At 42.9% G+C, this 27,404-nt stretch overlaps 1 protein-coding gene and 1 pseudogene across 5 annotated transcripts in view; one reads left to right on the top strand and one right to left on the bottom strand.

Annotated features, from left to right (window-relative positions):
- The window catches only part of FYN (FYN proto-oncogene, Src family tyrosine kinase), a 193,289-nt gene that overhangs the window by 131,259 nt on the left and 34,626 nt on the right, over positions 1 to 27,404 (top strand). For all 5 annotated transcript variants that reach the window (XM_087817560.1, XM_087817559.1, XM_087817561.1 and 2 more), the window contains 7 exons: positions 5,686 to 5,943; positions 9,263 to 9,359; positions 17,118 to 17,216; positions 19,950 to 20,053; positions 21,011 to 21,160; positions 23,959 to 24,123; positions 27,131 to 27,310. In XM_087817560.1, coding sequence (XP_087673686.1) covers positions 5,697 to 5,943; positions 9,263 to 9,359; positions 17,118 to 17,216; positions 19,950 to 20,053; positions 21,011 to 21,160; positions 23,959 to 24,123; positions 27,131 to 27,310 — 1,042 coding nt within the window. In that variant the 5' untranslated portion in view covers positions 5,686 to 5,696. The remainder of the gene's footprint in view (positions 1 to 5,685; positions 5,944 to 9,262; positions 9,360 to 17,117; positions 17,217 to 19,949; positions 20,054 to 21,010; positions 21,161 to 23,958; positions 24,124 to 27,130; positions 27,311 to 27,404) is intronic.
- LOC148093114 (kinetochore-associated protein NSL1 homolog pseudogene) lies at positions 11,347 to 13,508 on the bottom strand (annotated as a pseudogene).

The following is a 27,404-nucleotide window of genomic DNA, read 5'->3' as shown; positions in this document are numbered from 1 at the left end:
ATGAGGTTGGGCTCTGTAAAACTAGGGGACCTTCCCCACAGGTCTCTCCCTCCCTCACCCACACCCGTGCGTGGACTGGCCTGGATTCGATGGGGCAGGAGATGGCTCCAGTGTAGAGGACCAATGTACTAACCAAGGAATCAATCTGTCTGGCATCAGATCCCATTTCGACCCCTGACTGAGCCGAGGGCAAATTCCCAGACCTCTCTGATCCTCCATTGTAAAGCAAGGGAAATAAGAATGCCTCATCTGAGTATTGTCCTGAAACAATACTCAGTGAGTCAGCGGGGTCCTGCTTTTTCCCCAGCCTCCCCAGTCATCTGGGGCCCTTCTGTCCTGGCTGTCCCCAGAAGGTAGCACTGCCTGCACTCCCTGTGGGGTGTGAGGACCCAGTATCCTACAAAGAGGATTGAAAATCATCATAAAGGACTGAAAGTGTTAGGAAATTTGGGTGACAGATCCTGTGTCCCAGCTACCACTGCTACGGGCATGGCACTCATCTGTCACTCAACATCCCACTTCCCGCAGTCACATGGGGAAAACTAGGGCCAGCCTTCGCTGGGCTTCTAGGGATTCCTTTTCTCCATTAAGAATGTAGCAAAATATCTCAGGTTGATACTTGTGGGTGTTTCCAGTTTTACAAGGATCAAGAGCCCCCTGCCACGAATCCTCTGTCGGGAAGTCATTTCCGATGTGCCTTTGCCAGAAGTCATTTCTGATGTGTCTCTGCCGAATCTTATTAATTTCTCTTGCCTCCTGCTGTTCCTGTTGATGGGAAAGGCTGTTTGCTTGTTAAGCGGCCAGTTTTTGCTTTTCTCCCAGAGAAGTGGATGGAACTGTGTAGTAGATCTACAGTTCAGCTTTCCATTCTTTTTCAACCGTCCCCATCTCCGTTACTTGTGTTTGGTTTCTAGGTTCCCAGGAAATGTGCCACATCAGACTACAGGCCAGTGTGGCTCTAGTGTCACTCTCCAAAGTCTGGGCTGTCAGGAGCAAGGATGGTGACTGACGCCTGAGGGCTGTCACTTCTCCACACGCACCCAGGCTGGTTTCTGAGACAGAAGTGCTTACGTTGCTGAAATTAGTTATTTGTTGTCAGTTTCACCTTTCCTCCTCCTGCCATCCCTCTTCTGCCTGCAAGTTTATGTGTCTCCAGAGAAAGTAATCGACTTTTGCAGAAGGCTGCCAGTGGCCTTTTTCCATTTTTGGTACCTAGCTCTCATGCACGCCTGAAATCTCCTCAGAAGTCCTGCAACATTGCACCCTGAGCAAACAGGCAGTACTTTATTGACTGGCATATGAGAAAACATGAGCATATCTGTGTTTAATGGCCATTTGCAGACCAAACCCTGGTCTCTGGCAGCAGTGAAGGGAATGGACGTTGAGCCAGACTCACTGTGGATCAGCAGCCTGTGCCTAGAGCAGCAGAGATCCCATCCTTTATGTCAGCTTCAGGCAATCACTCGAGGGCTATGTGAAGACAGATTCTGGGGCTGCTCATGGCACAGCACTAGAAAATGCTATGGTCAGTTGATGGTGTTTGCCATGGTCACTGGAGCAAGGTGTGGCCATCCTTGGAATCTCTCTTTGGCAACTCTTCCTGGAGTTGCTTAATGCTGTTGGCACATGTGAGAAGATCCACTGAACTAAAGAAATTGTAAGTAAATCGGGTTTTACAATGCATTACAGAAACAGAGCCCCTCAGTTTGCAGGATTGGCAGATAGGGAGCTTCGTAACTATAATCTAGATACCTTGACCACAGGCCCAGGATCCAGTTGGTCAGAGTGCTTACCCATCAGTTTTTCTAGGCATAGCAACATGCAGAGAAGGATGGTTGTGAGTTCATGGGGTGTGATTTACTGATCAGGGTAACTCCAGGGCCCTCATTTAGAATGGCATTACTCAAGAATTTCCCAATGCCCCGCAGATCTTGAGCAAGTATGTCAGGGCATCAGTTCTTCATGGACCTACGGCACTGGCCGTGAAAGCCCTACCACGAAACTGTGCATAATGAAGAATGTTTCTGTTTTAACTCAAATGCTGAGAAGTTTGCCTCTCGGCAAGGCGCCTGAAGTCACACTGAGTACAACTCATGTAGCATCTTCTGACTCTTCCATCAGGAAATGGTTAGTCAGACCACCCCAAGTGGGAGGAAGAAGACCACAAGTTCTTATACAAATATTTTCATTGTGATTAACTTTAATGGCTCGAGTCTGCATTTACTAATTTACTTTGGTTTCTTCATGTTTGTCAGTGAAGGGAAAAGAATTAGCAAGATCTGTATAGAAATATGCCTTACTCAAAATTCCAAATGCAGGACGTGGTAAAAGAGGATTATTTTCTCCAAAATGATTTTGATTGAGTTTTGGTTTTCTGCATTTAAATGTTTAACAAATATTGAGCTCCTACTGCATGCCAAGCACTGTTTTGGATACTAGGGATATAATAATGAAACAAACAAAAATAATAATAATAATAATAATAATAATAATAATAATCCCTGTCTTCAAGGAGCTTACTATTTATTTCCTTCCACTATTTATAAAATTGTATGTAAGCCGTTATTTATTTATGACAGTGGTAATACTTTTTTTAGTAAATTTTGAAAGATTTTTTTTTCTTAGTTTGATTAGATGTAGGGTCTTATTTTCATATTTTCAATGGGGTTTTGATGTAAGTTTTATTTTGTTTTGTTGAAGTTGGAAGAGTAGTTTATAATGAGAATTCTCATTGATTTTAGATTTTTTTTTTTTTAATTCTCACCCAAAGATATGTTTTCCATTGATTTTTGCAAGAGGAGGGGGGAGAGAGAGAGAGAACCATCAACGTGAGAAACATCAAGTGGTTGGTTGCTTCCCACACATACCCCAACTTGGAAATGAACCCACTACCCTTCAGTGTATGAACAATGCCCCAACCAACTGAGCCACAACAACCAGGGGCAAAATTAGATGATTTTCTCTACTACAGGGGCAAATTTCTAGAGAAAAATCAGAGCATTTTATGTCAATATTTTTAATTGCCTCCTTTTACCTAGCATGCCTATTTTCCTAAGGGAGCATTCTAGATTATATGCTAATCATATATGTATAAGGGAAACAGCTTTTATACTATTTCAAATATATAGATACAAATTCTTTTCTCTCCATAAATCAGGATTTCTCAACCCTGACACTATTAACATTTAGAGTCGGGTAATTCTTTGTTGTTGGAGGCTGTTTTGTTCATTGTGGGATGTTTAGCAACATCCTTACCTCCACCCACTAGGTGACAGTAGTACCTCTTATCCCCAAGGTGTGACAACCAAAAATGTCTCCAGGCAATGCCTAATATGTCCCTTGGTGAGGGGAACAAAATCAATCCTGGCTGAGAACCACTGGTGTAAATGATGTTATTTTGTTATTCAGGTCTCACATCCTCTAGACACAGTACATCAGTGAAATCCCCCAAAAAAGCAAGTGGGACAAGAAGTGTCTTCTGTCTGTCCTTTGTAGAAGCTTGGCGTAACTTTCCACCATGAAAGAGTTAATCTAAAGTGAGCAAGACATGTTTCACTCTTATGAAGCAACACCAACAACAAATGATGAAATTTCATCAGTAAATCATGACTTGGAGATATTTTGCATTTCCTTTTGGAAACTTGTTAAAATCATACTCATTTACCGTAAGTTAGAGAGCATGTTGGACACAGTATACTGTAAGTTAATCTAAAATGATTTATGAGTAAATGTGTTCCAGATTTGGTGATCTCAGCTCAAGCAGTAGGCGGCTCATTTCCAGATATTTCCATTCTCAGGAACTGACATTCAATTCCATAAGTACTTATTGAATCACGCAATGTGAGAAGACTTTAGAACAGTCTGAGGTTGCTTCCATGACCCCGGGGTCCAGCAGAAAAGCATGCTCAGAACAGTCCCCTGAGAGCCTCCATGTCTGACGTGGCACTCCCCACTTTGCTTTGCAAGATACTGTAGGAAAGCTGGCTCTTTCATTCTCCTTCCTCCTCACGGCCATTCCCGTCCTGCACCAACTGCACCCTCCCCAGTGAATACATGTAGTTACGCATGATGTCATGTGTTTCTTATTTGGTTCTTTGGTCCCAGAGGGGCCACTTTTCAGAGTTTTGCCAGGGACATCCATTGCATGTTCTACCTCCCCCCGTCAGCTTGACAGGGTATTTTAGTCCATAGTGGGGTCATTTAACCAACTTACCTTGTATTTCTCAATCATCTTCACTTCTCACACATGCCAATAGATTCAAAAGTGCAGGGCAAACTTCCAATAAAAGTCATTGGAAGAACAGTTGGCCTTGGTGCAGAGAGAAAGAAAGGGTAAAAGAGAAACATAGTGGGCTAGAGAATCTTCGCTCATTCAATTGCTCTTTATTGAGCACCTACTATGTGCCAGGCACTGGCAATATAGCTATGACAAAAATGGACAGGGCCCTGCTTCCCTGGAACTCACAGTCTATCGGACAGTGGAACAAGTAGACAGGCCATGTTTTAATATGCACAACAGGTTCCAATATGAGGGAAGTCCAGATGCCGTGGGAGCACTTAAGAAGAGCACCACCCCAGCCTGGGAGGGGGAGAATCAGAGAAGGCTTCACAGAGGAAGCAGTGTCTTAGCTGGGACATGAAGGATGTGTTCATGTCAAAGGGAGAGGGAAAGAGTATTCAAGGCCATGCTCCGAGGCCTGAAGGAGAGCGGAAAAAATGGAACCTTTGAGGACATGAGAAGCTCAGCATGTTTGGATAGTAGAGTGTGAGACAGGAGGAGTGAAGTAAACAAGACACAGCAAATACGGATGCGCCTCAGGATCTGACTCGCGCAGCTGGTCATTGCTGGTGCCGTTTATTGGGACGGGGAGCTCAGGAGAAGGAGGTTTGGAGCAGGGCGAGGTGGCAAAGACTCGAGTTTTTAACCCACCACTACCTGAGAACATGGGGTTGATTTTTTTAAGTGTTTTTGAAAGATGTCAGAAGCTAATGGGAATGGAAGGAGCTAATTAGCAGCTTTCAGTGACTTGGTGACGGTAGGCTGGCCTGACATCCTGCTCATACCCTTCGACCTCTAAGTTTCTGCCTATTTAATTTTTTATTCAGCAACTATTTCTTCATTTTGATACTTATGTTATCTTGTCGCTTAAATTTTACCAAATGAGTCCTGAAGAACAGGGGCCCCGGAGTGAAGAGGCACAGCGAGGCATTTAGGGGCTGCATTCTGGCTTTTCCAACACAACCCCCTCCCTCTTCTTTAAATGTCCTTTGCTATGATGGAGGTTGTGATTCTAATACTGGGTAGAGTCTTTTTCTAGAGCATATGTTATTTTTTTAGGTGACTTTTACAAAAGCATAATAATAAATATTATTGGGCTGTCTTCAAGCAAGTGTGTGATGTCACAGAATTTTAAGGGGTGCAGACTTTGCTTGAGGGAAGTTGCTGTGTGGTGAACATCAGCTCGGTGTTGATCCCGTCGCTCAGAGCATATGGGAGACAAATGTGCTTGTCAAGTTAAGGGTACTGAGATTGCTTCTAACCGTCACCCTTGGCCCCTGCTTTCCTCCTGCCCCTACAGGCCTGAAATATGAAGGGCAGCCTCGTGAGTGAGCTCTCTTTAACAGTCAAGCAACCCGCAACTAAGGAGTGTCCAAGTTCACGCGCCTCCTTTATGTTTTCGGCAGGAATTTAGATAATGGGCTGTGTGCAATGTAAGGATAAAGAAGCAACAAAACTGACAGAGGAGAGGGATGGCAGCCTGAACCAGAGCTCCGGGTACCGCTATGGCACAGACCCCACTCCTCAGCACTACCCCAGCTTCGGCGTGACCTCCATCCCGAACTACAACAACTTCCACGCAGCCGGAGGCCAAGGACTCACCGTCTTTGGGGGCGTGAACTCTTCGTCTCATACTGGGACCTTGCGTACGAGAGGAGGGACAGGTGAGCCCCAGCGGTGGCAGAGGGTTGAGGGGGGGCGGGGAGGCAGCTGCTCTTCATTTTTTGGGCAATTGAACATTTGGGCTCCAGCTCTTTTTGACTAAGGACTTAATAGTTAAGTTTTTTTATTAATTTCCACCTATCTCCTACTAGCTAAGGGGCTGTAGAAAAGCCAGAACTTCATGTACACATGAGAATGCCAGGGATAGCTGCGCAGGGACCCCGCATTGCTGCTCTGGGAGATTCTGTGTGGGTTAGGAGACAGCTCTGTGCCCTGTGGGCCCCTGGCTCTCCACCTTGGCTGGCTGGCTCAAATAACCAGGCAGCTTTTTCAAAATACAGGTGCCTGAGCTCCCTCGCAGAGCTTCTAAATCAGAATTCCGGGACTGGATCTGAGAGCATATATTTTGATTTTTCCAGATATTAATACACTCCTACCCCCTGGTTAAAAGCCAGAGGTAGCCCCTTCTCCCTCATCTTCCTCATCTTCAGCCTGCCTGTCACTGCCCAGCCAGCAGGGTCATTTGGCAGCATTATTTTTAGTCATTTGTCATCTTTGATTCTCTCTCTGACCTCCCGGTACCTTCCATATGATTGAGTTTATCAGCCCTTATGTATTTTCATGCATATTTAAAATCAAATCTCTTGTATCCTTAAGGGATTTTTTTTTTAAGTTTCCTTCTCTTTCCCACCACGGGCTATTTTACAGCCATGTGCATTTTCTGACTTAGCTAATACTTTGTAAAATATCTGGCATACATTCCCAGACATATGTTTTCCAAAACATTTGCAAGTTCTCTCATGCATCCTTAGTCGTCCAAATCTTCTCCCAATCTGTGAATCATGGTAAATAGATACTTGAAATTATTTGTTCCAAAATTGTTTTGTTCATTACAAAGGTTTATGGAAATATGCATCAGCCATTGTGCTCTCAGCTCATCTGGGATGTCTTATGTAAGGAACCATTGTCCCTTTTTTCCTGGGGAGCTGATACTTCTGAGGCATTAGCACACGCCAGGGCAGTGTGCTTATATCCAGGCACCTGACCCAGCACTCTGGGCATTGTGTCCTTGTGTTATGGTGGATCTAGCTTTCCCTTTGAAGCTGACCTTGCCTGGGTGAGTGAATGCTAGGTACAGTTCCTTATCCTTCCCACCTTCCTGGACGGCACCTAGAGTGGAGGGAGGGAGGAAAGAGGCTGTCAGGCTGTCTTGGGAAGTCTCTCGGTTGTGCAGGAGGGAAAAAAAGAGCCAACACTGCACCCAGCACATACTTCCTGTGCCTGCCGAGTGCTCTGCCAGCTAGACTCTGAATTCTGCTCACACAGCATTGAGCTTGTTCATTCATTCGTCAGTGCTGGATATGAATCCCTGTGTCTGCAGGTGTCATTCATAAAGTCACCAGAGGGTCGTGAAGCTATTTGCCTTGAACCTGTGTGTCTGTACTGTAGTGTATACTGTGTGTCTATACTAAGTCAATCCTTATAAATCTGGAAATTAAACACAGTATCCCCCAATGCTGGCAGATCCTTCTGCCTTGCGTTACTTGGCTTTATTACGTATGCATGTCTTTCTCCCACCACTGCTTCCAGTGCTGTAAGGCCAAGACAGTGTCTGTGTGTCCCTATGCCCTCCTTTGCCTCTCCCTTCCATCTCTAGAGGATGAAAGCACCCAGTGAGAACTCACTGGCTGAGGGAGGGAGAGAGTGGAAGTGTCCATCCTCATGTGCTTGTCTTCCACACAATGCAGCTTAGGTTTGTTTTTAAATTATGTAATGAGAGGGATCTGTTGACAGAGTGTTCAATGGGAATAAAAAATAGTCATGACCTTACAGGCTCCCACTGTTTTGTTTTTAGCCAGTCTCTTTTCTAACCTTTTAAAGAAATCTAAAGGGAAGACAATTGCCAAAGGAGCCCTGCTTTTCAGGATCAGGCCTTCTGAATGCCGGCTCTCCTATGGGAAGTCCCACTGGGGAAGGGTAGAAAGACAAGCCCTGCCTCCCTCTCTGGTGCTTAAATATTCCCACAAGCACAGCTATTCCCTTGGAACCACCCACTCAGTAAAACAGCAGCACAGTAAAGAGTAGAGTCCACATTGTGTGTTCTTCAGGTCACATCAGGCACTTTAAAGTGTGTGCAGATCAAAACGAGAAGCCAGAGAGCAGAGAAATGGGATGGAGATATTAGTTATCAATGGCGGCAAAATAAATTGCCACAAAACTTAGCAGCTTTAAAACAGCGCACATTTATTACCTCACAGTGTCTGTGGGTCGGGAACCCAGGAGTGACTTAGTCTTGTCCTGTGTTTCAGAGTCTCACAGGCTGCCATCTAGGTGTGCTGGCTGGACTACAGTCACTCACATTCCAACAGAGAAGGATCTGCTGCCAAGCTCATGGCCTTGGCAGGATTAAGTTCCTCACTGGCTGTTGGCCAGAAGCCACCCACAGTCTTTATTGTGTGGGCCTCTCCAACATGGCAGTTTGCTTCATGAAAGTGTTTGAGCCAAAGTGACAATAGAATGAGTCTTCTAGGAAGACAGAAGCCACAGTCATTTGAAGCCCAATCACTTAAGGGACATCCCATCACCTTTGCTATGTTCTGTTGGTTAAAAGCAAGTCACCAGGCTCACCCACTGTCAAGGGAGGGGGATTGCAAAGGGCATGAATGCCAAGAGGTGGGAGTCATTGAAGCTGTCTCAGAACTTTGCCTACTACACGGAGGAAGTTCTAGGCCAAATGGGACACTAGATAGTCTTTTCTGTTAATAGCAAACTTCTGCAAAGCAAGAAGGGCCTGTGCTGAGAGTCACCCAAATAAGAAGAGATGGGATGGGTCTGAGGAAGAGTAAGTACTGCATACAAGTCCGTGTGAGGATAGGTGACTTCAAGGTAGAAAGAGAGGGAGAGAGGGAAAACCCCCAAAGCAATTGCAGATGCAAAGGGCAAGATATCCTCTAACTGGCTGAACATTTACAGAAAAGGTCTTCTCAGTCCCCAGGCTGCAGGAGTTTCCTACTACATCCTACATTACTGTTATGCCAGGGAAAAGAGTGATGCATTTTACCCAGAACCTATTGTGGGCCCCTGAGTGTCAGATAAAAGGTGTCTGATTGCCGCAGAGCTCTGCAGATCTGAGCTATCACACGGCTGCTGCCCCTTCATGGTGGACATGACTCCGGTTTCACACATTAATTACAAGGCCTCAGCATGTTATATGAGCTGATTAGCTTTAGATTTTGAGAATGAGGTTTTAGCGAAGATTTAATTTCTTGGAATTAATTTCCTCTTGTGTAATATCTCTCCCCTTTTGATTCATTTTGTCAGGAGTGACCCTGTTTGTGGCCCTTTACGATTATGAAGCACGGACGGAAGATGACCTGAGTTTTCACAAAGGAGAGAAATTTCAGATATTGAACAGCTCGTAAGTGTGGAGAGGGAGGGGAAGCACACGCGCCTTTCAGATTGGGGAAAAATTCTTGTTGCCAGTCAGCGCCTTTGCAGATAGGTATCTGAAATGCTGAATGAATCCTCGTTCAGTTCATTAATTCACACCAATTTAACTTAAGAAACGAAGAGTTGGTGAACCAGAGCAGTACTTTAGGGCACTCTCCGTGCAAGGAACTTTGGGGAGGGTAACCTTAGTAGCTGAGTCGGTCATTTTGGTTTTGGTTTAAAGGTTGTAAAAGCACCAGCATCAGTCCCTGCAAATCTACATTTTCAGATGACTGGCACAAAGCCTGGCCGTCCGCACTACTCTCTCTCTGCCTGGAGATTTTCTTCACATTTCAGATGTTGCTCTAGCTAAGCCCTCGCTTAAGGCTGGCAACAAGTTCCTTCTGTTTTCAAAACTGCCAAGCATTCCAGTTGGGTGCAGCCTGTGGAGGCGTTACCCCATAACAAAAACTTGCGAGTGACTGAAATCTTTGTGAAATGGAAAGAAGTGATTTCACCCACTCGCGAGTGACTACAATGCGTGCATTTTAAATGTGGCCATAGGAACAACAGTTAAACAGGCAATGAGGAAAGTTCAAGAGTGAGAATCACTCTTCAAATACTACATCTAATACCTCCTTTAGGAAGAGTAAATAAGGATCAGATTTCCCTCTAGTTTTTAAATATTGCGTCTGTCCCTTTAAGGCCTTGTGCATGGATGAGGGCCCTCCAGAAAAACCCAGGCACTAGAGAAAGTGGTGGTGTCCCACATCGGCAGGGCAGCCTTCTTTCCTGCACCTCAGCTTTTCCTGTGAGCGCTCCCAGTGATCCAAAAAAGAGCGTCGCTTGGGGGCTAAGGGCCCACCTGGGAAGCTCTCCTGGGCCTCCAGGTCTGGTCGCTCTGTCCTTTGCTCCCTGAGCAAACTGGATTTCATGATGGCAGGAGGACCTGAAGCCTGGCCCTTTGGCTTCCCAAAGAGCGTGAGTGAGGGAGGAGAGAGGCTGCCTGCTCACACCAGCAGGTCCCAGGAAGGAAGTGTGGTCTCTGTAACAGGGAACTGTCTCAGGCCCTGAAAACTGCCTCCTTGGAAAGCCTGCCTCTTCCCTGGGATGCCACCATCACTCAGAAGCAAACCCTGAGATTGCACCACCTTTCAGCAGCCAGAGCAGAATTCCTCCTATAGAGCCCAACACCTCCTCTGTACACTGGAGGACGTGTCTGCGCAGCAACCAGCCTGTGGTCGGGGGATCGCAGGTGACAAGGGTTCTGGGGTTTTTAATTATTATTATTGTCATCACTAGGAAGGGTGTGGGTAGGGTTTGGGTTTTTTACTTTTACTTAAATTCATGCAGAAAAGTTTGTGTATGCGAAGTGTGCAAGGTGGCAGTTGCACAACAATAAAATGTGCATAATACCACTTAACTGTACACTGTAAAATGGTTAAAGTAACTTTTATGTTGTGCATAATTTACCACAGTTTTTTTAAAGTGTACAGTTTACTGAGTTTTCATGGGCTGAACATGCCTTTGCAATGGGAACACAGATCAAGAAGAGCATTACCTGCCCCCAGGATGCCTCCTTCTGTAGCCAAAGGAATTCTTTTAATTGGATATATGACATTTTATTTATTCATTCCTCGGTTGACGGACACTTGGGTTGCTGCTGTAAACATTCATATACAGTTGCTATATAGACCTGTCTTCAGTTGTCTTTGTATGAAAATGGTTCAGTGGTTTTATACTTCCTTTCCCCTCCTTTGTTGAAGTTAATGGCTCCTCATCAGCATTTTTAAGTGCAGAGTTCTCAAGAGTTGACCTGCCTGTCTCTTCAGGCTCACCTGTAGCGGTCTCTCTAGAAAAAACCCACATAGAGACACTTACTGGTGGTCGTTCAGTACACCCTGCTCTCTCACAACCACCTGCATTGGTGAATTCCCTTCACATTGCCAGGAATTTTCCTCCTTAATTATGTGTCTTCATGGCTTCACTGACTCAGCTATTGTTTCTCCTTTGCATTTAGATTTTCCACACAAGAGGCAGGGCCACGGTCATATTTTAGGTCCAATGGGTGTACAACAGAGTGGTACTGCTTCAGAATTTCTTGTTTTGCTTTTATGATTTTATGACACATTCAAGGATCTTTGTGGAATACTGCTTATGTTTTGTGGCTAAATCTACTATGATTTCATCAAACCGATCTTCAAGTTCTTTGATGTCAGAATACATAAGACAATTATCTGAAGCTTCTTGCCATGCTTGCCCATTAATGCTCACATCCTCTTGCACAGTTGATTCAAAAGTCCACTGCACATCTTGCAGCGCAAGCTCCCCAACCTCCTCTGGCAGCGTGTCGCTGAGCTGTCACACCAGTTTGATTATGGCCGCTTTGAGGTGCAGTGCACACGGAGGTCCTCACGGGAAGTGGCTGAGACTGAGGTCCGATCTTCTGTCCAAGCCTCTCTTTCCACATCCTGCAGAGGTGAAGGCCCCAGGAATTTTTTTTTAAATAGTAAACAGCTGCCATTTATTAAAGGCTCCTTATGTGCCAGCCATGCGCTAAGTTGCAAGTGTTCTCATTTATTCTCCATAGCAACTGTCTGAGGTGTGTCTCATAATCATCATTTGATACATGAGGAACCAGAGGCTCAGTTTTGGGAGCTACCCAGGTACATAGAGGGGCTAGCAGGTAGCAGACCCAAGGGTGACATGCGTGGATGCATCCTAAGGACAGTGTCTGGTTTGGTCTGGGAAAGGCCCAGAGACTCTCCCATCAGCAGGAACTGAAATGAGGGTGAAAGGTTGGCTAGGAGGTGCGGGAGGAAGAAATCTGGCTTTGATCTCTTCTGATTTCTGATACTTTATTGTTAGTTTAAGTCTCAGATGAATACTTCTTGTCAGAGTCTTTGGACTTTGAATTCTGAAATACACTCCACTTTCCCTCTCCATTTCATGTAATATTCCCTCAATGCCAAGGTTGGTTAGAGCTTTTAACCAGCTTCTAAAAGGTCAGAACTAAGGAGTGGCAGGAAGCACCATCCCCAGCTCTTCTGCAGGTTTTCTCCACACTGCAAGTGGACTTATGCACCAGGCCACAGGGCACTTGAAAGCCAGTCCTTGCAAAAGTCAAAGTCGTGACTTCTTCCTTTGTTATTGTGGGTAGAATCTACAATGGCATCCAACTGAAATTTTGGAGAAACATTCAGAGAAGATCTGAATTTTTTTTAATTCATCTGTTTCATTCCCTATTTTCTCATTTCATGACAAGTTCTTTTCATTATAAGGAATTCTCGTTTAGAGATTTGATAGAATTGTATCTAATCTATATTTTGTGATTTGCCTTCAATGTTTACAGAAGGCTTTGAGCCTCTGACTCTGTTCTCTTAGAAGAAAATATTACAAGGTTTTTTCCCTTTATGTTCTTCCTTCTTGCTAGTGGAATTCCTCATCCTACATGCCATGAAAATAAGGTTTGTAACAAATACAATATCCTGAAGTCAAGGGTAATAAGAGGGAAGACAAAATCATGAAGGAAAAACAAAGCAATAATGGAGAACCAGATGGCTTGCGTCTCCTTCCCCTCCCCCAGCCTCTCCCTGCTGGCTCTCACCAGCTGAAAGGGGAGGGTTGGGGTTCTGTCTCCCTGGGGCAGCTGCCACACCTCCCATTGTTTGTCTTCAAACTCCTTTCCCAGACTGGATGCAGAAATGGGCGGCCACAGGACTGGGCTGGCTTTTGTGTTTTAAAAGTGCAACGTGAACCATGTGTTATGAATGTGCACCTGTGCCCAGAGCCAGTGGCACTGCTGCCAGCCTGTGGGTGGGGGGATCCTTCATTGACCTGTTGTAAGTATTCAGTGTAGTATATTTGGATATTATTAAACTTGAACCCATTTTGCAAACATTTTTTTTAATTCATCTGTTTCATTCCCTATTTTCTCATTTCATGACAAGTTATTTTCATTATAAGAAATCCTGGTTTAGAGACCCACCTAAATATTTGATAGAATTGTTATGGATATGCTCTCTGAAAGTAAGATGGGCAGTGTCAATTTAGAAAGAATCCAGCAATTATAATAAAACTGCTCCACAGCTGGACAGATCAAGGCTGACCTTTGCAAATGCCCACTTCCTGGCTCCATCAGGACTCCCAGCTCCTGGGACCACAAACCCTGTGAGCAATTTCAGGGACCTGGACCAGACTCTTTTAATGTCTTTAAGTTAATTAAAAGAACAAGGGAAGCTGTTCTGAAAATTTATAACTATTCAGAGCCAGGGCTTAAATCATATATTTGGGTATGTTAAAGAATATCAGTTAAAGAAAATCTCACCAACTCTTAAATTAATGAAATATCTGAACTGTGAGAGCAGTTTGAAGACATATACCTTTAATAATGCTAATTATTCACAATAACTCAAGTACAGAAATAAAAGGTAGCACAGTAGAGATCCTATTTCCCTAAATCAAGGTAAATGAATTGTAGAGAGTGTATGATTAATTTGTAGGTGAATTAGGCATCTGGTGTATTTAAAAAGATGGCTTACTTATTTGCTCAAAAAACTTTTTTATAGACATTTTAAGTCTGTGCCAGCCTCTCTGGGCACAACATATTAAGTTTACTACCTAATTATGTCCTTGTCACCTCATATCTCCTTTAATGAAGAAAGTGACCTTGGATGGCCTAGAAAAAGAGAAATGGATTTTATCTTTCTCCTGAGTAACTGAAACTCTTATGAGATTAATGGAGTTACTCGAGAGAAAAATCATGAATTCCTTATACATGACTTTAGAATGAGCTGATAGTTGGATTCTAGTCTGTGTTGAACTCTTTTGGTTCCCTGACCAAACTGAGAGAGTTAATGCTGGATTTGAAATTACTTGATTAATACCAGATCACCTGAATAAGACTGGGCTTGTCCCAACCTGTAGCAAAGTGTATTGGCTTCCTGCCCCAGCTGACATTACCATGTACCCCCAAATTGATATTATATTTTTCTTAATTTGAATCAATTAGAACTAACTTGATGAAGGTTATCTTGCATTAAAAAATAATCCTGTATTGCCAGCACTTAATTTTTTCCTCACCATTTTGGAGCATTTCCCAGATGAGTGCAGGGTGTGGGGGGACAAAAGGCAGGGAGATGATAGGTATTGTTTTTTATGATGAAATGTCTCCATCTAGTGGAATTTCAGAGCAGTTGTCATTGCATTAAAGAATGTCTCCAAAGCTGTTTTAAATACAAGCAAGGCTTAAAGAAATTAACTTCCATTTATGTTCTTAGGTGATATTTTTACAGCTTCATGTGTTTCTTTTAGAGAGCATAGAAATGAAACCAATACAAACTGTAAATATGTTCACATTTTTTATTTCATGGTTTGAACCTGAAAGGGAGAGGGATGCAATAGGGAAGCAGCACAGGGTAGATTCCACACAATTGATGATAATCTAGCTCCTAAATTGGGTGGCGGATTCACAGGTGTTCATATATACACCTGCCTGGCTGGGCGTGGCTCAGCGGTTGAGCGTCGACCTAGGATCCAGGCGACGGGGGTTCGATTCCCGGTCAGGGCACATGCCCAGGTTGCGGGCTTGATGAATGACTCTCTCATCACTGATGTTTCTCTCTCTCTCTCTCCCTCTCCTTTCCTCTCTCTGAAATCAATAAAGATATATTTTTTTAAAAATAAATAAACATATATACACCTATTCTTTGTATGTATAAATTACTTCATAATAAAAACATGAACTAAATTTAAGATTATTAAAGGACTTCCTGGGTATGAGAACAGTTATTTCCCTCTCTTGACTGATTATTTTTTCTGTTTAAATTTGTTTAATAAGGTGAAAAAGGAAAGACTGAAAAACTAATTATAACATAAGTTTTTAAAAACCTTTGCCAGGAGCCTGTTTTCCTGTGGGCTTTCTGTTATTTGTGCCACCAAACGCTTCCCACAGCTGCATCTATGGTCCATGTGGGCTTGTCACCATTCGTGACTTTATTGGGCCCCATCTGGAGTTGCTGCTCATCGGTCACCTTGCTCGGATTCTGTCTTTGGAGAATGGGACTCTTGAGTAAGGCTCGTGTGCAATGGAGGCTGGTTATTCTCTGCCTAATTAAATCAGTCTGGGGAAGATCTTGACCAGGGCCAAACGCCAACACATTTTCTTCCCTGGCTCAGGGCTTTGACACAGAGCCCAGCCAAAAAGTGATCTTAAGAAAGGCCTGGGGTTTCTCTTGCTGACTCCAAGGACCAAAAAAGGAAGGAGAGAAGGCGCTGGGCCTCTGGTGATCAGTGGGGTATTTCAGCTCCAGTCTCTTGATTTGCTCAAGGGCAGTCGTCCTTCCCTGCCCCTCACACTCCTGACTGCAGCCTGGTGGAGGGTTCTGTGGACAGTCGGTGCCAGAGCTACAGCCCCACGCACATCTGCTGACCGTGGTTGACAGGGAGAGGCACACACTCCATCCCTGCTCTCCGCCACGCACAGCTGTGTGAGTCCGAGCACATGAACTCTACCCATTCACTTTACTCATCTGTTTTAAGCTGAGAGTGGCATAAGCCCCCCTTTCATGCCCTTCAGCCACAGCTCTGAGAGCTCCACAGCCTGAGACCAGCTATCTCATACGTACCAAGCGGTGTGACTAAGAATCTCACAAGTGTGGGTCTTCCCCCTGCACTTGTACACACACAGCTACACCCCCCTCCTCTCCCTCCACCACACTCTCGCCATTGCTGTAAATAGACAATGAGATGGCCTCAGGTTGAACATGTCTGAGCAAGGCTTACCCTGTTGTTTCTTTATTATTCTACCCATTTTCCTCAGAGCAAGCAAGGCAAGCGTTCCAAATATCCTTCCACCCCTTACTGGACCTCCTACCAGCTTTCCTCTCTCAGATGACCTGCAGCTATAATGCTTTTCTTTTTCTTTTTCTGATGAGTCTTTTAATGGCTGGCAAAGTTACACTAAAGCCGACAGCTTGCGTCTCTCCAGCAACCAACGGGTGCTGGTTGCCTGGGGTGGGGGACAACACAGAGACTGTTGGTTAAATCAGCACTATTAGTGTGTGCTTTGCTTTCTCCAGCTTACTGAGATACAGTTGACATATAGTGTGTAAGCTTAAGATATACAGTGTGACGGGTTGATGCATCCATATTGTGAAATGTTTACCGTAACAAGGTTAGTTCACACCTCCTTCACCTCACACAATTAAGATTTTGTTGTTGTTGTTAAGGTGTTTTTCTTAAAAAGCTTGGGTATGGGTTCCCTTCCCCTCTGTCCAACTTGGGGACACTTACCAAGCAAACAGCACTTCCCATTCAGAGAGCTCTCTCCTGGCCAGGGTCCTACATTCTTAATTCACAAATAAGGCAAGAGCCCTGGCCAGTTGGCTTAGTTGATGGAGTGTCTTCCCAAAAGGTCACTGGTTTGATTCCCAGTCAGGGCATGTGCCCATGTTACAGGCTCGATCCCCAGTAGGGGGCGTGCAGGAGGCAATTGATAGATAGTTCTCTCCCTCTCTTTCTAAAAATAAATAAAAATAAATAAATAATACGGCAAGAGATGAGAGACAATGCTGGATTCAACTCACGGGGGACCCTTTGACCCTCACAGAGAGCTATATTGGAATTTGAAAAAATCAGGTGGTAGAATGACCAGGAGATAGTCATACACCCTTACAGCATTGAGTCATAACTGCAAAACATTGAAATCGTCACCATATACAGTTCTTTCTCTCTTTTTTCTCTGCAGGGAAGGAGATTGGTGGGAAGCCCGCTCCTTGACAACCGGAGAGACGGGTTACATTCCCAGCAATTACGTGGCTCCAGTTGACTCTATCCAGGCAGAAGAGTATGTTACATTTTGTTGTTTCCACTTAACTACTTGCTTTTAAAAGTTAGTTGGCACAATAAAATGCCAATAACATTGTGCAGGAGGGAGAAGAAATTCAGTGGTGTGATTAAAGGTGAGACATGGTAATGCCGTTTCCCAGGCTCATGCCATTGAATTTTGTCCTATCTATGGAATACTAGTGCTGTTGTTAACTTACTATTTTCCTTTAAGCTTGCTCACTTTTTAAAACATATTTATTTTGAAAGGAAACTTTGTGTCAGTAACCTAAATGAAAACCCAGTATTACTTGCCATAAATAGAAAGTAACCATAAAAATGTGATGAAATTCTAGCTAGAGCATATATTATTGCCAACCCAAGGTTCTAAGCCTACGGTCTACTGAAAAAAAAAAAAAAGAGGGAGTGGGAGGGAGAGAGGGAGGGAGGGAGGGAGGGAGGGAGGGAGAGGGAGTTTGCAAATAATTGTTAAAGATCAAATTGATATTTTTCTCCTCAATCTAATCAGAAATATTAAGAGAGCACTAAAAAGACATGTCTTCCATGCCCCAGGTAGAGCTGACCCACGTGGGGTGTGTCCCACAACTTGAGAAATCCTGTAGAGATGCATTTCAAATGATCCTTTTCTTTGATTTGGAGTCTCTGTTGGTTTCTTTGATAGTGAATAGTGACTAGCAGTTAGTTGGCCCAAAGATCTCACTGCTAACAGTTTTGGAAGGTGACCCATAGGCTGGGGGCATTCTGGAAGGAGCAACCACGGTTTTGTCCCCTGGCCTGTGGGATTCACAGACACTTACAGTGTCGAGAGCTGTCTGAGGCTTGTGTGTTGACCCCAATTTCTGACCTGAGGGAAAGGGAGCTGAGCCCTGATCTCTGGAAGGCAAGATCCTGGCCTCCTCCCTGACACCCTGGGGACCTGCCTGTCTGCTCAATGGAGACCGTATTGCCTTAGTAGAAAAGTCAGCCCCCGTAGCCCAACCTTTGGCTCTGATATTTAATTTTGCCCTGGATTTGTTTAAGCTTCAGGGAGGATTAGATGCCACACCTCAGCCAAATCCCCAACTGGATCACACTCTTGTCTTTAATTCCTTTGTATTTCCTCTAAGGAGGCCTGTTTTGCTTCCCACTCTCAATACTCAGTGGTTCTGAGCTCCTTTTTTCTCCTAGCAAGTGTGTTTAATCAGTGAATAAAGGAATTCATATTGAATTTTTATTTTAGGGCAGATTTGCAGAAATCTTTGTTTTCTTTTGGCATAAAAGATACCACCAAAATGTAGATTTTTTAAAAATTTAACTGGTAACCTACCCACTATATATTTAAGTTGTATTTATAATGTTCAATTTTTAAACATTTTGTGTTTAAAGAATAAAATAGCATTTTTTAAATGCCTGTAGTTTTACATATGCAATTAATTATCATTATCTTAAAATACTATTGTTTTAGTGCAATCCATTGTTCTAACAGTTCTTGTTTCACCACAATTTGTGTCTGCACCGCATTTTAATTGATAGAGACCCACGAAGTCATTTCCCACAAATGATTGGTGTAATTCTCTTTATACCGTCTAGTGCTGGGTGAGGAGTGTTGCACAGCTTGGTGCCTTTAAAAGTCACTGAGGAGCTAATGTGCAGCATTCCTTTTCTTATCTTCAGTGAAGCTGTTTCATTCACAAAAGAATTTGACAGTGAACATGTAATAGCTATGTTCAAGTATAATGAATTGAAATTTTATTTTAGAAACTGGATCCTTTCACAGCTAAATATTCTAAAAATGGTTCCTTCACGCAGATGCCAACAGAGTGCTCCCGACTTCTCCCTCGGGTTCCTGGAGCCCCCCTGCTTGCTCAGCACCTGGTGCTGAACCATGAACTAACTATCGGGCCATGGTCAGGGCTGGAGAGTGCAGGGAAGATAAGGGACAAATGACAAAGGTCGTGAGGTGACTGCATGTGATGCCTCCTAAAGTGGCACAGGAGTGTCGTCACAGACACTATGAGCACACCCGTGACACGGAGTGGTTTTCAGGGATGTGCTCATTGACTGTGCAGTCACCTGGCCCTGCAGCTGTGCCAGGGCACACGTGCAGTAGGTCCCCGTGCAGACGCTCGCAAACACGCTTACAGATGGGCATCCTCACACCTGCAGGACAGGAGGACAATGCAAACAGCATCCGGGGCAGCACTCGTGCAAATTAGGGGTAGTCTTGACTATTTTTTCAGAGCTCCTATAGGTAGGAAGATACCAAAAATATCGTGTCTTTGTTCTTTATGCATTCTGACTGACTTTTTAAAAAAATGCCTGATTAATGACCTTTATATACACTAAGACTATGTTTTGTTATTTCCCAGGGATTATAATTATGCTCAGAAAACCATGGTCTTGTAGATGTGTGTGAGAAGGGTTTCCTGGGGTTGCCATTTCAAACAAGGTCTTGAATTTCTCTTTTTGTGCAGGCAGGTGGCAGTTTTAACACAAATCAGTTCTTGTCATATCTGGAGGGAAGGAAAGTAACCCACAATTCAAATCTGATTTTTTTTTAAGAGCGAAAGAGATGGATTAAGGGTGGAATCAGGAATAGATTGAAAGGGAACCAGGCAAGGCTGGGAAAAATAGATAGGGAAAAGCTAAGGATAGAATCAGAGGTTAGGAGTATCCGGCCGCAAAACAGCTTGCATGACTCCGTTTTTGTAAACGACTGTCATAAAATGTTTCCTTTTCTTGATCTCATTTATAGGTGGTACTTTGGAAAACTTGGCCGAAAAGATGCTGAGCGACAGCTTTTGTCCTTTGGAAACCCTCGAGGTACCTTTCTTATCCGTGAGAGTGAAACCACCAAAGGTAAGATAAAGCCCAAGAAGTTCACTTGTCACTCAGATCCGTGGATCAGTCAGAGGGGATGAAAGGCTTATCTCTAACGGACAGGGTTTTTAAATGGCACAGACCCTCCCTGCCTTGTGAGGGAGGGAGTCCTATTTTAGCTTTTCCTCCAGGCTCTCGAACTACAGACAGCTCCAAAAAGACTACAGAGGCTCAGAATCAAGACCTTCCTCTGTAACAGGGGCTGGGCAGCTTCCCTCCTCCGGGCACACAAGATCACAGAATTTTCACAAGTCCTTTGGAATTACCAATTTCTGAAACTCTTAGTTCCTCAGGCACCGAACATACAGGTTGTTTTTGCATTTCTTCTGTTTTTTTCATACCTGAGGACTACTCTTCCTCCAACTATTGGCCTTTTCATTATTCAGCGTCTCATTAGAGCCCACAAGAAGAGCTGGGCCAAGGAAAAGAGCAGTGGCCTTTCAGCTTGACCTGCCTGACACTGGTTATCTGCTCCTGTGAAAAGTATTGTGAAGCAGAAATCGGAGCTCACTTCTAGAGAAGCAGTCCCTGCGTTTCCTTGGTTCCCTGTCCCTGCCTCTGTGATGCTCCAGGGTTATGGAGACAGGGAGCAGTCGCAGCCTGAAATGTCTGCGCGCCTCCTCATCTTGCCAGGGCAAGGGGGGCAGGGTGGGGATGGGGAGGGAGGGTTATAGGAAAAAAGTCAAAAAGCCTTCATTCTCAAGGGTAAAATCATTTTATTACTAATATCTTCTGACATTTTCAGAAAGAGGTGTTTTATTCCTATGTTACTGAGTGGAAGTGTGTATGTGAATGCGTGTGTGTGTGTGTGTGTGTGTGTGTATTCATGTGTCTCCTCTTGATAATTATTAATCAGAATACTCAAGTAAATGAGACCTGAATAACAAATGAGTACTCAAAATGATTGGAGCTGCTAATACTTTGCATATTTCCTAGGTGCCTATTCACTTTCCATCCGTGATTGGGATGATATGAAAGGAGACCATGTCAAACATTATAAAATTCGCAAACTTGACAATGGCGGATACTATATAACCACCCGGGCCCAGTTTGAAACACTTCAGCAGCTTGTACAACATTACTCAGGTAATCTTCATTCTAACCAGCGACTAACCATTTGTATACTGGAGGGATTGGGTGGACACAGAGCAAGAAAGGGGAAAGGCAGGGGAAGAAGTACAACAAATATATACCAGGTCACTATAAAATGTGGCTGACCCTTGACCAGCAAGGTCTGAACTGCGCAGGTCCACTTCTATGCGGATTTTTTCAATAAATACATACAGTACTGTGAATGTATTTTCCTTATGATTTTCTTAACATTTTCTTTTCTCTTGCTTTATTGTAAGATTACAGTACATAATACATATAATACAAAATATGCATTAGTCAACTGTTTATGTGTTCAGTAAGGCTTCCAGTTAACAATAGACCGTTAGTAGTTGAGCTTTTGGGGAGTCAAAAGTTGTATGTGGATTTTCAACAGCATGATGGGCAGAGCCCCTAACCCCCATGTTGTTAAAGGGTCAACTGTAGTTTTCTTTGCTAGCCCCTCAAGGTGGCTAAACAGGTTCAATTGATGTTTTTCTACCATAATTATAAGTTCCATCAAAAGATTCTATAACAGACTAGTTTCCCAAGTGGAAAGCAGTGGGTTGAACTTTAAAAGTTGTTATCTGCCCTGTTCCCCTGCAGAATATAATTCAGAGACCATGGGAGGGAGAAAGAGCAGTCCCTGGGAGGGCACTTACATGAGGGCTCCTATAGGGGGTGTTGTATTTCCACCATCACCTACACTCAGCTCTCGCAGGAGTGACTGCAGTGCATTTCATTCTCAGGACTAGATGAGTTTTCCGACCCATTTATCATGTTCTCCTTCCCCACCAATACTTCTGTTTCCTAACTAGACTTAGACTTATGTGACCCACAGCTGCTGTGTTAAACTCTTAAACAGTAGATCAGTCTCCATCCTAACACCCAGGTGTCACCAGCAGTCTGCTGTTCCTAGAATGTACACTTAGATGGTTAGGTGAGCGAGTTGTACATTTTATTAAAGAATGTGGTCTATATGCCAGTGTTAAAATGATTGTTTTCCTTCCTAGATGAGCAAGTATATTCCACTATATAATACATATACACAGGTGGATCTAGATATACATGTGCAGATATAGATATAGATCCCATTAAGCCCAGCAGTTTTTTGTGTGGCAAATGTAATTTTACATTGTTCTCCAGGACAATGACAGTACCCCAAAAGAGTACATAGCTTGACCTCAATTATTGCTTTGTGCACATTCATTAAAAAAAAAAAATGTCTATGTGTAATTGTTTAGCAACCAAAAAATCAGTCTTTTGAAAATGGCAATAAGTATTATCTATCAATCGATCCTGGGCACTAATGAACAAGTGAAAAAATTAGCAACACTTGGAGTATTTGTTGATTAGGGCATTGGGGAACTTTGGTTTATGTGGATTCTAATGAAATATTTTGGAGAAATGGAGCAGAATATCTCCCTAAGCTTAAATGATATACTCAAAATGCCTGTATGTTGTGAGGGTTTTTCAAATGCCAAAATATATTGCATTACAGCCAACATCAGCAGGACCCCCAGGGTTTGGATGACTTAAAAATACTGTGTCAGAAAAGGGCACCTTAATAACATCATAAAGCTGGAAGGAGAGAAGGGATGGGAAAAGCAATGGACCTTTTTTTAATCTTGAAAAAAAATTTATCTCAAGTTAGATTTGTTTTTATATTGGCTTTTCCTCTTCCCTCCTTTGTCTCACACAATAAAGTGCCTTTGAAATATGGACACATAAGTAATTTCCTGCCTAAACATCTCAGAACCTAATTCTATCAAAAAGAGAGGAATAAAAAAGTACTGGTTCCTGGAGAAAAGGCAACAATGCTACATTCTACCTCCCCGGATCCGAGGGCCCCGGGACGGGGCGGTGGGGCAGTCGGGGCTCTGTCCACCTCACAGCCAGGCTCTCTGCAGCTTCTGCCACTGCCCTGATTCCTGTCTTTTGTTACCTTTTCTCACCTGACTGATGTTTAACTTGGCATTTAGGCAATTTCCCCTTACCACTGCTAGATTCTAGAAGGCATATTCTTTAAAAAGAGAGAGAGAGAGAATGAAAAAACACCTCCAAATCACCTCGCGGGGATAACTACTCTCCTTTCTCTTTTTCATGGAAAATAACGTTCTTTCACATCCTTGGGTTTTTGTTCTTTCAGACTCCTAAATTATACAGTGAAGATTGTTATATTTTTTAATAGGAAATAAAGGGCAGGAGTACTTGACTTATAGGATGGAGTCGCTTAAAAAGCCAGAGAAATCACTAGAGAAATGTGGCCTGTTTTTTCCCTGCCAGGTGTAATCTCCATCCTTACTAGTCCGTAAGTCTAATGTTCTGTAGAAGGATCCTGTTCTGAAGTTACCATTTTACATATACTCCCAAACCCTTGATATTTGGGGGGGCAGGGCAATCATGTTGACATTCTGTAGTGCAAATGTGCCTCTGGGAAACAGTGGAAGTGTTTTCAGGGTTCCAGAAGACATGTTGTTAGCACATTGAGCTGAAAATGTTTTCCTTACTTAGTGAGTACAGAAGCCAAAACAGTCTATGTCTGTTTATATGAATAGAGTGTATCATACCTGAGTATGGAGTAGTGCAAATTTCAGATGTCCTGTGTTCTACCTTCGATAAACATGTTTCAATGTGTGGCGTCTAATCTTCCAAGATGTGTGTAGTTCTCTGCCAGTGTGGTACTGTTTGGAGTAATGCTGTGTGCTAGCTGGGTTTGTGCACCTGCAAGCGTTGTTGTTTTTCACGTGTTCTGCTTTTCTCTCCCTCTCTTGCCACTGTCCCTGCTCCATCAGAGAGAGCCGCAGGTCTCTGCTGCCGCCTAGTAGTTCCCTGTCACAAAGGGATGCCAAGGCTTACCGATCTGTCTGTCAAAACCAAAGATGTCTGGGAAATCCCTCGAGAATCCCTGCAGTTGATCAAGAGACTGGGAAATGGGCAGTTTGGGGAAGTATGGATGGGTATGCCAAGACTCAATTATTTTATAATCACTAGCTTCCTCATTTGGGAAGTCTCAAACATCAAAGATGGAAGGTGACTATAAAGACTGTATGAGCAGGAGGAAAGTTTGAGTTACTAACAGTGGGAACAAATGATTTTGATTTTGGAATTCTGAAATTTCTAGAAAAAAAGATGGCTCAAATTATATGGGTCTCAATTCATAAACCAATAAATAGTACAAAGATTGCCCCGGCCTGCACCAAATGGCTTGCTCTTCATTTCCAACGGAAACTTTTGTCCAGTGAACTCAGTATCGCCCTCACGGGCAAGTCACCTTCCATCTTTCCTAGTGCATGCATGATTATGGATTATAAGGACTGTGTTTTCTTTATTAATCCTCTTTCCTGTAGAGAAAGCTGATGGTTTATGTTTTAACTTAACTGTGATTGCATCGAGTTGTACCCCACAAACTTCTGGATTGGCTAAAGATGCTTGGGAAGTTGCACGTGATTCGTTGTTTCTGGAGAAGAAGCTGGGTCAGGGGTGTTTCGCTGAAGTGTGGCTTGGTAAGGCAGAGGGCACATTTTGTTTTGGCTGCATCTCAAAGCCAATTAAAGGAACAGTTTCAAACAAAACATATTAACAGCCATTAGGACCAAGACATTTAACCTGGATAACTGGTACAGGCCATCCAGATTTTCGGAATATGGCAATACTTTCCTGTACTCTTCTTTCCTACCTCACGTGGTTAATTAAGGCACACAGAGGGTAGGAAACAGGTCCAATAGGAATCTGGTTTCTTCTTTCTAAGACCTGGGAAGCTAAGATTACTATAGATGGGATACTGTAGGAGGAGACCATGGGCTTTTTTGCTCAATGAGCCCGTGTTTTTTGCTCAGTCTTTACCAACTGATTAACCATGGGCAAAGGGCTTATTTAACCTCTTGGAGCCTCATTTTCCTCATCTGTAAAACTGGAATGAAAACAGTCCTAAGGACTGTTTTGAGGAATACAAGGGATAATATGTCTAGAGGCCCATGCACATAGTAGATGCTCAGTAGATACACATAGTTCTTAATTTGGTTGTCATGTCATTGATAGGGCCATCTGCACTGGGCCCTCCCCTCTGTTTTTATAACTTCCTTTGGGGTAATTGCAGCTCCGCTTAGAGACAATCCACGGCCTTAGGCCCCACCCAAAAACATGTCAGTAAGACAATGTTATTGCTTATGGAATCCTCCTCTTTCCTTCCTTAGATTCAATTAAAAATAATATAGATAAGTACCTGTTGTTATGTGTGTCTGTAGGTATTTAGGTGTCGTCTGCATTAAAAAGTTTAACACAGCTAAAGCACTTGGAACAGAGCTGCAATGAGTAAGTACTACATAGATACAGAGTTAGAGATAGAAATAGATAGATATTCATTCATACACATATGTGCGTATGTATAAGCTATCTTAATAAGTATTATCACTGTTACTGTTTTTCAGAGTCCACATTGTTAGATCCATCTCTCACTGGACTTTGACTCAAGTATTATAAAATATGTTTATATGACCTTTCTTTCCTCTCTCTGCCCAATTTATAATTAAAATTATGGGTCCTAAGAATTTTAATTCAGTCACTAATACAATTAGGAATAATTGGACACTATACAAAAATTTATTTGCAAACATTTTAATTATCAACTTTAAATCATTACACATATTATTAAGATTTTGTTTCCCACTGAACATAAAGCATCATTTTGTGGTAGTTCAAGATCAAGATGGAATGCCAACATATGTAACTGGGTTGTTATTAGAGAAAAAGATCTCTATGTAAAAATTTTGGGGTGCTAACAACACTCAAGTAGCAAAGACCACTTACAAGTTGTCAAATTTCCCATTCACATTTAGTGGTCAGGTATTTTGTACGATTTGATGAATTCTCCTTTACGCCACTTGTTCTTTCATAATTCACATTTTTATAGGTTGCATGTTGTAGTTATATGAACCATGTTTTTAGCAGGGTAACAAAAGTTGCTTCAATTTGCAGAATTTTTTAATTCTAAAATCAATTATATTAAATATAAAAATTAATCTTAATCTACCTAGCCATTTCCAAAGAGAAAAATAACGTAATCTAATTTAGAAGATTTTTCCCCATATAAATAGTTTTAATTCAAAGTCATAGGACTAATAATGGAATACACATACAACCTACTCTTTTTAAAAAATTGGAGCGCTGAAAGAAACTCAAAAGATAATCCAGTTCCATTTCTGTATTTTACAGATGAGGTAACCATTGATCATAAACCAGGCCTGCCTCTAAACCTACTAGATTTTGTTAAGATTAAATATTTCTGTTCCCTGTTAGCTTTTGTCTAATTTTTCAAGGTTAGCTGCTAGAAGTCACTGCTCTTATTGTGGCTGACCATCAGTAAGCCTGAGGAATTTTCCTTACCTGGTTGAAGTATGGGCAAGGAGACTGTGAGCTTGCCTGTGCTTACCAGCATAATTACCATCTTACTTATAGATGAACTCTTCAAGGACTCAATCAAGTAGCTCACCCATTGCAGACAACTGAGAGTCTAGCAGTAATTTCCAGACATCCTCAGTGTGTTGCCATTTCTTTAAATGGATACCCCATAAAATGGAACTTAATCTCTTTTCTTGCATGCTCACTCTATTGCCTAATGGATGGATAGTGGATGATCAGGCTCGTTCTAACCTCTGGACTTTTATTCTTATAAAGAAGTGTCCAGAACTTTTGCTACAAATATGTAATCACATGGCTGAGCCAGAAAACAAAAGTGGTATATATAAAAATAAGAGTTAAATTATAAACCATAATATATCCAAAAGTAAACACATTTTTTCTGTTGAAAATACTTGACAGAGTCCTTATATTTGTCTTTGTTTTACAAAAACTATACTAAAATTCTCAACTTAAAATCTAACTTTATGCAAATAGCTATTGATTAAAAACCTTTTTTCCAAAAAAAGAGGACCTTTGATTTGACTTAATATTGTGGGATGCCTGCAGGTACCTGGAATGGAAACACAAAAGTAGCCATAAAGACACTTAAACCAGGCACAATGTCCCCGGAATCGTTCCTCGAGGAAGCACAGATCATGAAGAAGCTGAAGCACGACAAGCTGGTCCAGCTGTACGCAGTGGTGTCCGAGGAGCCCATCTACATTGTCACCGAGTACATGAATAAAGGTGGGCAAGGCTCTCCTGGCTTCACCTCACAGTGACCTGCAGGGGCTGTTTCGAGGAGAGGAGTGGAGTTACCTGCTTGCTTTTCTCCTGGTTT

The sequence above is a fragment of the Miniopterus natalensis genome, chromosome 5 (genome assembly GCF_054644295.1).
Source record: "Miniopterus natalensis isolate mMinNat1 chromosome 5, mMinNat1.hap1, whole genome shotgun sequence".
NCBI classification, from domain to species: Eukaryota; Metazoa; Chordata; class Mammalia; order Chiroptera; family Miniopteridae; genus Miniopterus; species Miniopterus natalensis.
Note: the sequence above shows the minus strand (reverse complement) of the source record. Positions and strands in the feature narration are given on the sequence as shown.